General features: G+C 36.5%; 3 protein-coding genes across 5 annotated transcripts; all 3 read left to right on the plus strand.

Annotated features, from left to right (window-relative positions):
- Positions 1-6,041: 6,041 nt before the first annotated feature.
- On the plus strand, positions 6,042-8,588 carry LOC105167097 (uncharacterized). The gene is made up of 3 exons (XM_011086671.3): positions 6,042-6,490; positions 6,663-7,037; positions 7,667-8,588. The coding sequence occupies exons 1-3, from the start codon at positions 6,215-6,217 to the stop codon at positions 8,309-8,311; spliced, it is 1,296 nt and encodes a 431-aa protein (XP_011084973.1). The 5' UTR covers positions 6,042-6,214; the 3' UTR covers positions 8,312-8,588.
- A 479-nt stretch (positions 8,589-9,067) lies between these two features.
- Positions 9,068-9,908, plus strand: LOC105167098 (17.5 kDa class I heat shock protein). The gene has a single exon (XM_011086672.3). It carries the CDS (start codon positions 9,213-9,215, stop codon positions 9,720-9,722), a length of 510 nt encoding a protein of 169 aa, XP_011084974.1. The 5' UTR covers positions 9,068-9,212; the 3' UTR covers positions 9,723-9,908.
- Positions 9,909-11,521: 1,613 nt separating this feature from the next.
- On the plus strand, positions 11,522-13,613 carry LOC105167099 (DNA-directed RNA polymerase III subunit RPC10). 3 transcript variants are annotated; one of them, XM_011086673.3, is made up of 4 exons: positions 11,522-11,676; positions 12,344-12,511; positions 12,595-12,685; positions 13,253-13,613. In XM_011086673.3, exons 2-4 carry the CDS (start codon positions 12,398-12,400, stop codon positions 13,378-13,380), a joined length of 333 nt encoding a protein of 110 aa, XP_011084975.1. In that variant the 5' UTR covers positions 11,522-11,676; positions 12,344-12,397; the 3' UTR covers positions 13,381-13,613. The 3 variants fall into 3 exon arrangements, with proteins under 3 accessions (XP_011084975.1, XP_088738589.1, XP_088738590.1); XM_088882463.1 differs by having other exon boundaries at positions 11,535-11,676; positions 12,266-12,511; XM_088882464.1 differs by lacking the exon at positions 11,522-11,676 and adding an exon at positions 11,899-11,917.
- The last annotated feature ends 19 nt before the right edge of the window (positions 13,614-13,632 follow it).

The following is a 13,632-nucleotide window of genomic DNA, read 5'->3' on the forward strand; positions in this document are numbered from 1 at the left end:
CAACCTAATGGATTGTAAAAAATCACCCCAAGAGTCTACATCCTTAAAAACAAAATTGGCGCCGCTTCACCCTCTCCAAAATCTTGGGGGGCTCCATTACCAAATGTAGGAATTATTTACTGGGAATCTCATCTCTTGAAGATGACGTCGAATTTATCAAAATGACTGAAAGAATTCGGCGCGAAAGATGAATAAATTCTGAATAACTTCTACTAATAGATAATGAGAGCAAATATTGTTAAAAATATTTGCTGGTGTAGTGGTAGGAGTTCCCACTTACCACCCAGCTCAAGGCATTGCCTCGAGCTGAAGTACTCGCTGGCTGGCACAGCTCGAGGCAATGCCTCGAGGTGAAGTGCACTAGCTCGAGCTGGACTCGGGGTTCACCACCTGGTGCACCCGGTACACCCCACCGGCTGGTAGCTTGAGTGAATGCCTCGAGCTGAAGTACACGTCGGCTGGAGGCTAGGACTCGGGGTGCACCAGGCTGGTAGTTGGAGTGCGCCAGCTCGAGGCAATGCCTCGAACTGGACTCAGGTGCACCAAGTAGTGCACCCCGCCGGGCCGGCTGGCACAGTTGGAGGCAATGCCTCGAGGTGAAGAGCGCCAGCTCGAGCTGGACTCGGGGTTCACCACCTGGTGCACCCGGTGCACCCCACCGGCTGGTAGCTGGAATGAATGCCTCGAGCTGGATTCGGGCTGCACCAGGTACACCAGCTCGAGGCGCCTCAAGACCCCGGTGCGCCGGCTGGTGCACCCCCCTCGAGCTGCCTCGAGCTGGGCTAGGGGTGCACCCCCAGCTCGAGCCGGGCACCAGACACTGTTGGCCAAGCATTCGCACTGCCATCCACTCCCATGTGTTAACTCAATTCCGAAGAGTGTTTACTCTCGGACAAAATATTACACTGGGTAGGCATATTCCGTCCGAGAGTGGGGGGCTGCATGATATGCATTAATAAAAAATATTAAATTATAGGGGTAAAAGAGTAATTTGATATGTATGAGGCACACCTTAAACATATATAACTCACTACACCATATAATTTTCAAGACCCCTATAAATACCAAAATATTAATTTTTTATGCAAGTTACTATTCATTGAATAGAGACCATTCTCTTGAAAACTGCACCTTTTGCGGAAATTACATTTCACCTAGTGTGCAATCGCATCGTGGGTAAAATTTCAATTTTATCCTTTAGTAAAAAAACCTCGACTACATCAGTGAATAATTAAAGTTGGTATTCACAAGTGTTGTATTAATGGTTGGTATTTATTATTATTTTTAATTATTATAAAAAATAATATCATTGTTATCGTAAATTATAATAACCTCCCATAAAGTTCTGCATAATAAGAAATATTTTTTTATTATTTAAAAATTTATTAATATTTTTTTGATTTTAACAACTATTTAATAATTACCTCAATTCGTTAGCCTTTGTTAAGTTGTCATTGATCTTTGTGGTGAATTGATCAAAATTGAATTGATTAAAATACCTTGTGAATTAAAAATTATAATTTTATTTATTTGAAAAATATTTTTTTTATGGATTAAGTGAATAATTTTCTTATAACTTTTCAAATCTTTTTGTTTACCGCGTCTGATTTTTTATAAATTTTTTAATTTTTTAAAAATACAATAAGGATAGAATTGACAATCTAATACTTCAATTTAAGAATTACATAATTTTTTTAAAATTAATAAAGTAATATTTTTATAACTTATAAATATAAAACAATAATATTATTAAAAAATTAATTTTTTTAAAGTTTATTTGTGCATGTTTTAGACATTGATATTAAATATTTTATAATATGTGTTAATAAATAACCATCAAAATATTTATAAACTATTTATATTATTATTTTAATTTATGAATTATATGTAAGTAAAAATAAATCATACATATATGTACAAATATATTTTATATAATTGTATATAAAGGATACAAAAGAATAATTTGGGTAGGTTTGGGGCCAAACCACTAAAACATGAGATCCGCTTAAGATTTCAAAAAACTCGCCTTAATCGGGATGGATCCAAGTTTCAATACGAACTTATTGTCATTTCTAAATGAATTAAAACTTTCCAACGTGATGAGTACTCAAATATCATATCTGCAAAAGGACCAAAACATCCCTCATTAAGGGCATTACAGTCATTTCGCGATCAGGATCCGCGAATATTATAACAGGCGGGTCGCGTGGGACCCGACCCGGATCGCGTACACCGACCGGAAACCCGGACAATCTCCACCGTTCGATCAGAACGCATACCAACGAGATAAGGCCACGTGGCCCAGTACTTACCGTACAACTGTGTATTATAAATAGACCCCGACACGCCATAAATGGGGTAACTGATACGCATTAATTGAGACCGAACTCCTAGATCGAACCAATTTCATTCGACCAAACTAACTTGAGCGTCGGAGGGTCATTGTCGGGGACGTGCCCGACGAGCTCACAGTTCGTGTTTTCATTCTCAGGGAACCCAAAATCTGGTCTTGGACGAATAGGCGCTTCGAGTAGAGATCGCATCACGAGATCGCATATTTCGACCCGGATCACAACGTATCGTAAAAATAGAAGAAAATTATGAAAAATAAATATTTTAATAGATAATTTTTGTTAAATTCTTGAATCGGACTCAATGTAACGTAGATCTATAACCCAACACACTTAGACCCGAGACGGGACCCAGTTCAAAAAATTGGGTTGGGGCTGGAGCCGGGTTTGATGCTGGAAAAATAGTAGTTTGAGATGTATGAAGTATTTCTACAACATTCCAACTAAATGTATTCAACTAATAATGTCATCATCATATCCACTCATCTTATCCGACATTATCGTATTTTGGACATAACTAACTTCAGAAAAAAAAAAAAAAAAAGGGAAAAGAAAGATATTATTCCGATTTTTTGGAGGAGATCGACAAGGATCGATCATCGGATATATACATGTTACCCGATATATACTTTGAATCATGACAATTATTTATAGTTCACGCACTTAATTCAAATGAATTATTTGAGAATACATATATATGTGTGTGTAGCTTTTGTGATTTATAAAATACTGTAACCAAGAAATGTGAGTATGGACATTGAGGACGACACAATCACATGTATCTCCATACTAAGAATGCAGCCTTCCCATACAACAACAAATATGCATCTGAAAAACATACAACCAAACACCCTGTGGACATCACATGTCGCTTTTTGTGTTTTCCTACGATCAAGATTAATTATTATTATCATTATTTTTTAAATTAGTGAGCTCATAGATTTATCGAGTTATGTGATTTTCTTTTCATTTATAACAAAAAACAAAGTGATTGACAAGACAAGATTATTAACACATACTGACGGTCTTGTTCATAACTTTTTTCGGACAGAAATTTTTTGTCCGCATTATTGATGAAGAAATATGAACATATCCATCGCCACATTTATTGAAGATTGATTAAGGATTAAACCTGATTATTATTCCTAATAAAATCATAGTTAACGCTAATTAAATCTATGTAATATATATGTATATTATGAACTAGCTAGTACGAACGTGCGTGACATTATTACTTGGTTTTTTTTTTTTTTTTTTTATCAAGCACTAATTAAATTTTGTGAAACATGCGGCGGATTTGGATTGAAGATACGAATCCAATTATGGTTAATAAATTTAGTTATGATAGGGCATTAATGAAGTTGTGGAGATGATGAATCAAGAAAATAATTAATTAGAATAAGAAATGAAAAATTAAGGTTAAGGGCGGTTGGGATTAACCGACGACCATGTTAGTGTAAGTTCTAAGATGTCGGTTGCTCGCATTAATGGCTTAGGCCGACAAATTACATGTTAATCACACATCTTCATTAATTCTATCTACTTCCTTCCTATGTTTTAAAAATCACACTTATCCTGGCTCTTTAATTCAGCCCTCCTTCATTGCACATGATTTTACCCTATAAAAGAAAAAACAGAAAATTGTCCATCATAAAAAAATTAAATTAGAAACTTGTCATACAATATTTTAATTAATTGCGACAAATACTCTACAAAATTTGTCAATGTCAACAATTAGTAATTGAACTAATTGAATGAAAATTGTATTTTATTTTTTTCGTCTATAGCAAATATTCATGTAGGTGTCTTAAATCAGATGCGTTTCTCTCGGTCTCATAATTATTAAGGACAAAAAAGATAATAATAGAATATAAATCAGATGATATATATTGTGTCTGAGTGTCCAAAATATGTTCCCTGGACAACGTGAAAGACAAGGGCTCACCTGACATTTGATACTCTCCACTGCATCTATGCCCATCATATATTCCATCTCTATAATTATGTTTTCCAATTATTCCCTCAGTATTTTGTACTTCTCTACCAAATTTAGGGCTTAATTTTGAGGGTTTTTGGCTGCATTTTTTTTCCCTTCAAGATATCGTATATATAACATGTCTGGAGCTTACAACTCAATCAAAGTGTTTACTAAATATGATTTTTTTGCCCCGAAAAATCGTATATGGTTTCAAGATAAGATGTTTAGGATCTTATAAAAAGTAAAATCAGCCCATCCATTTTTTATAAGACATTCTAAGTTTTTTAATCTTAATATCATATCGACAAAAATAATATCATAAATTTTATTAATATTTTATTTTTAGCCTTCATATAATCAACGTTTTTCACCCGAAGTAAAAATTATTTATTTATAAGACTTAAGTTTGATGGCTTTTTAGGTCATTGTTACAATATGAACAACTTATTATGTCATATATTTTAATTACATTTTATAATCGTTGACATTTTACTTATCCAAATATTTAATAAAATTAGCATAAACGTAATTAAAATAACTTTATACAAGTATAATAAATGATTTTTTTCTCCAAATAATATTTAATTAGAGTTTAATCAATATTGACTAAAATTAATTACTCTTTTTTAGTGTATCCATCAATTTAATCATCTGTTATATAATTAATATTAATCTAAATTAATTCAACTTAAACTAAAATTTGGGATGAAAGTATTGAGAGGTAAAGGCGACAGAAGAATAAGTTATATAATTCATCAAATATATTTGCTTTCGTGGAATTTTAGTTTCCAACGGGCTTCTATTCAACTTATCTGAATTATTGCTATAAAGTATATATAGTGGTGTCATGTAGCTTTCATCACAAGTCAATAATATTATTTAAAATAATATAATTTAGATACAATGTCTTGAAAACTACACAAACTGTAATATGAATTTAAGTACGTGTTTTCCTTAGTAGAATAATCAAATGCAACATTATTTGAAGATACAACCGTGTTAAAAATAGTTACTTTTACTATTGTTATTATTATTTTTTTGTCAATACCTTAATTATTACATCAATATATGAATCAGTAATTCATTTGTATAAATTCATGAATAACTAATTAATTACGACGAATAACTAATATTGAGGTATAAATATATAAAAGCTATCTAGGTATTTGGCTTTCTTGAAGCACGAATATGCCCTATGATCTTTGCCAATCTTGGAGAAGATCCTCATCTCTCTTATTATCTTTAAGATACACTTGTTTTTTCTTTAAACCAAATCTTTTTTTGATATGGTTTATTAAACCTAAACCTATTTGTATCCTAAATATATGAGAAGAACTCATCGGATGAACCTAAAGTTTTATCTGAATTAAGTGTAGTTACTCGATCGAAATTAATCGTACTGTAAGTATTTTCTTATATATCAATCGCATTGTAGGTATAATACATTTATTATGTGATTCGTTTGGAATTGATCGAGTTTAATTTAAAATTGGGATTTTATGCTTATTAAAATCCAAATAATTTTATTTAACATAATAATAAATCCTAATTAATTCCAAGAAAAAGTATATATAATTATTATAGACTGATTGACAAAGCATTTGTCTCCCTGCCGTGGATGGAAACAAATAAAGCGGGCGTGCGTTCACGACATACACAAAGTCTCGCACGTTGTGTGGCGGCCCACGGTCGGTAGGTCTTCCCGCTACTCACCCCACATCTTTACTACATTACCAGTTCTAATCCTACTATACTACTACTACATCTACATACTTCTCCTCTTCACAAGCCAAAACCAAAACTTCTTCTTCCCATTAAAGTTTTCCCTTCAAAAACTCTTCTCTCAACCTCTTTATTCTATCCACACACGCACGAAACTCCTCCCATGAGAACGTTGTGCCCCAACCTCGACCGCGAAGATGCCCTCGAGACAGTGCTCGAGGTACCGATCCCGGAAGAGATGTTTGCTTCCAACAAGCACAAGTCCTGGCAGAACATGAAGTCTTGGATGATGAGGCCACAAGTCGACCGCCCGACATCCCTTTTTGGAGGCCGGGCTGCCGAGATTCAGTTCTTGCTCGGTGTCGTTGGTGCACCATTGATCCCTCTTCCTATAAGGTGTGATCGTACCGTTAACGATAACATCAAAGACCATCCCATTGTAAGTCATTGGACTATGTTTAAACTTTAAAAATTTATGTCATATTGTCCCTTATGATAAGAAACTTACAAAATAGTCCAGGTTATTACATCTAGATCATATGCCCAACTATGAATCTATCAAACAATACTTGCAAAATTGTTGTTGCCTAATGAATTATGACTTTGTGCAGGAGAGTTCCATGGCCAAATACATTGTGCAACAGTACATAGCGGCTGCAGGGGGAGAACATGCTTTGAACTCTATCGACAGTATGTATGCGGTGGGGAAGGTGAAGATGGCTGCATCAGAATTTGTGGCTGGAGATGACTTGATCAGCCTAACCAACTCTAAGGTTACAAAGATGAAGAACATGAAGCACGGGCCAGGTGAAATTGGAGGGTTCGTTTTGTGGCAGAAAAGTCCTGATTTGTGGAGTTTGGAGTTGATGGTTTCAGGGTATAAAATCAGTGCTGGTAGTGATGGTAAGGTGGCTTGGAGACAAACTCCATGGCAGCATTCTCATGCGTCCCGCGGTCCACCTAGGCCTCTTCGCCGATCGTTGCAGGTAACACCGTTGGGTGTTTACTGATCTTTCTACTTCTTTATCTTATTTTGATCAATGGGAACTGTTAAAATCTACTTAGTTTTTCATCATTGGTAAAAAAAAAAGAAAAAGGAAAATAGAAAAAGAAGAAGATAGGAGCCACTTCAAAAGTTTGATTAAACTGCTTTGTGGGTTCTTTTTGACTTTAGGAAAGGAAACGCCAGCCTTGAATTTTCAATTTATTACAGCTTGTTAGTTGTCAATTTTTCTTGCTACTTATGTTTGACAAAGAGAAGAAAAGTGGGCTTTAAACAGATTGTTATGTTGTTTAACAACTCATATTTTTGTCCCGTTTCTTGCTGGTCCATGTGGCCCCAGCTCATCCCAAGTCTTATGTTTACCTAATCAGAAGCTTCACAAAGCAGTCCTCGTATAAACGTATGCAACTTTTCCCCCTGAATTCCAAGTTCTTGATTTATTATTAGTCAAGTTATGTAATCAGTTCAGACATAAATTTCCTCGCATTCCTATCTAAACGTGTACAAAACTTGACTTAGCTTAAAATGCTTGTTCACACTTATTGAAATAATTAGAATAGTTCCATAAGATACAAAATTTGTACTGAGTTCTTGTAATCAATTATGTAATAGGGACTTGATCCAAGATCAACAGCGAACTTGTTCTCCAATTCCATCTGCATTGGTGAGAAGACGATCAAGAACGAAGACTGCTTTGTCTTAAAGCTGGAGGCTGATCCGTCCACCTTGAGGGCAAGAAGCAGCAATAATGTTGAGATAATCAGGCACACAATTTGGGGCTGTTTCAGCCAAAGAACGGGCCTTCTAGTCCAACTAGAAGACTCACATCTCCTCAGAATAAAGGCCCCTCAAAATGATGTCTTCTGGGAGACAACGATGGAATCATCAATCCAAGATTACAGAACGATTGATGGTGTCAACATAGCACACTCCGGGAGGACCTCTGTTTCGCTGTTCAGGTTCGGAGAAAATGCTGAAAGCCACACCAAAACAAGAATGGAAGAGATTTGGAGCATTGAGGAGGTGGACTTCAACATTAAAGGGCTGTCGATGGACTGTTTCTTGCCTCCGGCTGACTTGAAAAGGGAGGACGAGGGCTGTGGTGTGGTTGCTGGCGGAGATGTGACGAAAAACGGAATGTTGCCGTACAAGATTTTGGCCAACTCGTCTAGGATGGTTGGTGCAAAAGGTGCAAGAAAAGTAGTGGCTATTGAAGAAGATAGTTTGGAGATGTTTGAAACAGATGAAGAGTTGTAAAGACTGTAGCATGTTTGATCTTTGGTCAAATTTTTGTACATATAGATATAGTCTCTGGCCTGGCGCCAGTGAAGCCAAGGATTCCAATATTTAGAACTTATGGAGGCCTTCTTTCGAGCAACTGATCTTTGAAAGCAGCATCACAGCTCCAACACACACACACATACACTTCAGACAGTTTTTGCAAGTGACTAAGTTAGGTATCATTCATGCTATGTCTGTTATTCTGTGCACCAGAAACATGGATTATTGATACATACCTCTTATTTTTCGTGTACATCTCATTTTTAAAGGTTAGTTATATATCAATGCTAGACCAAGTGAGCATGTATTGCTGCAAAATTGCAAATATAGTTTGTATATAATTTACATTGATATTAAGAGGTTATGTCTAATTACACAGACATTTCCTATTTTTTATTAGTTACAAGTATATCCCATAAGATTTTAGATGTAATAATAACACCCCTCAAGGAGTGTACAGTGAACTTGTAATTTTATGCAAACAGCTCTTGGTAAATTATACTATAAAGAACGAGTATTTTTATAATTAAGATTAGTTTTAAAGAGCCAATGAAATAGCCCAAAATTACATTGAATAATTAGTGTCCAAATCTTTGCTCATCTGCCTGTTGGGCCTGCTTGTATATTTACAATTTCGCCCACGAATTTGTAATATTTTGTTAACCTCTTCTATAACAATCTTTACATAAATTAGTACTCTTTTAACGGAAGTCGAAATGTGAAAATTTCCGAATCTTGTAGAACCTTCGAGAACCAGAACCGTCTCGAACCGCATTCCTCCTAATATCTCACTTAAATTCCAATTCCACCATCCCGTTTTATCCACTCAAAAATCTACAGAGATATCGACTCCAAACTCATCCGTAGTGAGATCAACATGTCGCTGATTCCAAGCGTTTTCGGCCGCCGATCCAACAGCGTTTTCGACCCATTCTCCGTCGATTCCTGGGACCCATTTGAGGGCTGGCCGTTTAACTCCAACTTCAGGCAACTCTCGGACAACCTCCGCTCCAACTTCCCCTCCGCCTCTTCCTCCTCCGAGACGTCGGCCTTCGCCCACGCGATGGTCGACTGGAGAGAAACTCCTAACGCCCACGTGTTCAAAGCCGACGTTCCGGGGCTGAGGAAGGAGGAGGTGAAGGTCGAGTTGGAAGATGACCGGATCTTACAGATCAGCGGCGAGCGTAAGCGTGAGATGGAAGAAAAGGGCGATACGTGGCACCGTGTTGAGCGGAGCAGCGGCCGATTCATGCGGCGGTTCAGGTTGCCGGAGAATGCCAAGGTGGAAGAGGTGAAGGCGAGTATGGAGAACGGGGTTCTGACCGTGACAGTCCCGAAGGTTGAGGCAAAGAAGCCTGAAATCAAGTCTATTGACATCACAGGTTGATTGGCTTTTCTCTGCCGGAAATCAATAGACATGTGGTCAGTGGTTTGTGTGTGTGTTTGTTAATATAGAAATATAAGTAGTAGTTTTGTAATGTTGGTTTCTGGGATTGTCATAGGGGGAATAAAGGGTTTTGCAATGGCCGTGTGAGTACTTTGCTTGGAAATATCAGCAAATTTTCTGGTTCAATGTTTGAATTTCTTAAAAATTCTGTTCTACTCGACTATCTTATCAAGCTCGAAATATACGACCACGGCTGTATATAGTACACGGCCACGTATTTTTTCAAAATTTAGTGATCGAATCTCGAGAATTGTAGGTCGAAAATAATAGACAATGGTTACCTCAATAAACGAAAGTGTGTACGGTGGTTTGGTTCATGCTTCACCATCTGGGCGATAGCGTCTCGGATCGGAGGGCTCTTATCAAGTCGGGTCTTTCTTTCCGACCCATTTGTCTAGGAAAATTACAGAAATGCCCGTTAAGGGTATTTTTGGTAAATTATGATATTTCCTATCACTATCAAATATGAATTTGCAGTAGCATGTGTGTGGATTGTGGTTCAACTTGAAATATGCAATCTCGATCCATGTAATCTCTCCATGTGATGGGTCTTGAAGAATAAAATAAGTGCGTCAGGTTTGTTGAGGTCGTATCTGACGAAGATTTTTCGACGTTTAAGTTAGTTGATGGTCAAGAAATGTCAATTGATTCAAGCGAGTCATATTTGAGATATTTTATATGGTCTTTTTTGATACTGTAGATCAAACCAAGTGTCTTAATATGGGCTTCTCGTTTGGTGTATAGTCCTCTTCAAATTATGGGTCAATCTGCGGGGCAGGTCCTGGCGACCTCATACGTGAATCTTGACAAAATGTTCGTTTTGCCCTTAATGAAGGGCTTTTTGTCTTATAAAACTCTCATCATAACTCCTCTATTTTTTTAAAGTGTAATTAATTACCTTAGAAGAAGTCAAATAATTGCAATTTTTTATTTGAATTGTCGTCTCGATCTTTGTGGGCCACGTGTCACCATTTAAGTGGTTGTTCCTCGGTGCGCTCCTCCATAACTTAACTTAGCCTATATATATACCCCTTATTTTCAAAAAATTTCACCGACTCCTCTGCTGAGGTCGCTTTCACTCGATTTCGACTTCCATCTCAAGGTACAGTGTCTTCCTCTTCTAAACAAGTTCTAATTCAAAATCTTATGCAACCTCTCCCCGTATAAGTGGGGTGACTCCAATCCCTGTTGAGGGTTCATTTAGAGTTAGGTTTAAGTTTAGGTGTCAACCAGTTGGTTCAGCGGATTTGCTTGTCGGACACTACTCGAATAATGGCATCTTCTCATTCCATAGCGTGTTAACCTCGTGTTGTCTATGTCCTTCCAAGCGAGCTCAGTGGGATGTGTTTGGCTAGATAGACATGGCGCAAAGTGTCGTAAGCTCCTATACCAAATAAGGCGAAGGTTCAAATGTATAAATGTTGAAATGGAGCTCAAGTTTCGATATGAATATTTTCATTAGAATTTTCTCGTTGAAATCTTTTACTCATTTACACTTTATTTTAGAATGAAAAAAGAAAACAAATTAATATTAAAATATAAAAATTACACATTACGCACAACGTGCATGTATTTTACTAGTAATAATAAATAAATAAATTTCTGTTTTGCATTCTCGCTTTATTGGTTAAATTGTTTTACTTTTTGCTTCACAAATCAAAGAAAAACCTGACCTGAACTGAGTGATAAGTAGTAGCTGTAGGTGGTAATTACAAATTTCATAATCTTTTGGGGGACAAAATTGATATTTGCATTAGTATAGGGGGTTGCAGCTTCGAAATGATGACCACAACCACCCCTTTCCCTTAATTAATTACCTAACACCTGAAATTAGGGTTTTGGCCGTAATGACTTGTCAGCAAAACCTTCACGCTCCCTCTATTAACCATGGCATGTAAGCATCGGTTTCTTCCTTGTATAGTTTTCATGTTTTTTTATTTTTTGCCTTCCAGATTTAGTGGTCGTCGAGGTGTTTCAAATTGTTTCTTTTACAGTTTCATCAATAAATCTATATGGGTTTAATGATGGTAAAGCTTGAATGTTGATGTCATTCTTTTATGTTGGATGTTTTCGATGATTTTTATAGGTCTATGTAAATAATATGAAGGTTTTTAACTCGAGAAGGAAGCAATGAAGTAATTACCTCCGATTTTCATTACGTTATATGCCATATTGCTCACTCACTGATTAGGGATACCGAGTATTTTCAAGATTATATTGATTCCAATCGTTTCACGTTTTTCAATTTTGTACCCAGAAATTTACTTTTTATTACTGCAGCTAATTACTTGTTTGTTATGTCGTACTTCAGACAAAAATATCTGAATTAATTGTAATATAGTCCATGGGTTTTGGATAATTTATTGAATTGGTACTTTGTTCCTCTGATTTGTTCCCGGTAGACACTCAATTATGTTGCAATTTGAAATTATTCATCAAGAATCCAGTGCCTGCGGATTATCTAGATTCAATTTAACTGACAGAATCTTTGTCGTAAATAACCAATGGGGGTATGATTCGCCTTTCCTTTCATTGATGAATCGTCTTGTGGCTTCAACCAGCCGTAAGAATTTAGAGAAGACTACAGAATATTAGGGTATCTGATCTGAGTGCAAATGGAGTTCTGCCCAACTTGCGGGAATATGCTTCTCTATGAACTGCCTCACATGGAGCGCCCTGCCAGATTTTACTGTCCAACATGTCCTTATGTATGTCAAATAGAAAGCAAGGTAACTAATTTGATCTTCTTCTGTATATCCTGTGTCCTCTAGTTTTGCATTACTAATATGTATATGTCCTCATCTTCTGACAGGTTAAGATAAAAAGACACTTGCGCTTGGTTAAGAAACCAATAGATCCCATTTTCTCCGAGGACGACAGGAAGAATTTAAACAAAACTACAGGTCCATGTTGTATCTTTCTTTTGGAATTTTATTTCTGTTTTCTCATGAGCATTTGCAGGTCTTGCTTCTATTTATTTTGATAAGGGTTGCAATGAGAGCTCCTGGTGGTTTTACATTTTCACTTATAGATTTTTGTGTATTCTATCAGTGATTGTAATTCTCATGGTATGAAGGCTGCAGAAATCATTTTGCTTCTTATGGTGTTGATATGTGTTGCAGCCATTCGTACTATGTACAAAATTTATATTTTTGGCCTGTCTTCTTAGCCTCAAGAGTGGCTGGTTAACCCCTGTTTTCACAAGTTCAGTCTTTGGTGCAACGTAAAGAATAAGACTTATCCAACTTTTTCTCATGAATCTTGGAACGGGATCTTGATGAGCCAATATTGAGAATTTCCGATCTTTTTATATTTTCCTAGCAACACCTTGCATATTGACTTCAATGCAAAGAATTAGAAGAAGTTTCTCCAATTCTCTTTGGTTGAAGCATTGAATTGGTTGCTCCTTTGCATATAGAGAATTTTGTGTAGCATTTGATCAAACCAGCTGATGAGTTCTTGCTGTGCAGGAGTTAATTGCCCTGACTGCAATCATGGGGAAGCTTCTTTCACCCAAGTGCAGACCAGGTCAGCTGATGAACCAATGACAGTATTCTATACATGCACAAAGTGTAACCGCACTTGGACAGAAAACTAGAGCTTCTCTGCATTCTTTCGGTGTAGGGCTTCTTGTATACAGCTGACGACTGTTATCCTTCATGTTCGTTAAGCCATAGTTCTTATTTTGGAAAGTTTATTGCTGGTATCAGTGCATGTAGGCTGATGACGTTTACATTTACATTATATGCTTTCAAGTTTTTACCATGTCTTATTGCCTGCTGAAAATTTTACAGCAGAAAATGAATAAAAAGGCTTGGTATCACTCATCAAGATTGCAGTTTATACCTTT

This window comes from Sesamum indicum, linkage group LG7 (assembly GCF_026168435.1).
Source record: "Sesamum indicum cultivar Baizhima isolate 11 linkage group LG7, ASM2616843v1, whole genome shotgun sequence".
NCBI lineage: Eukaryota > Viridiplantae > Streptophyta > Magnoliopsida > Lamiales > Pedaliaceae > Sesamum > Sesamum indicum.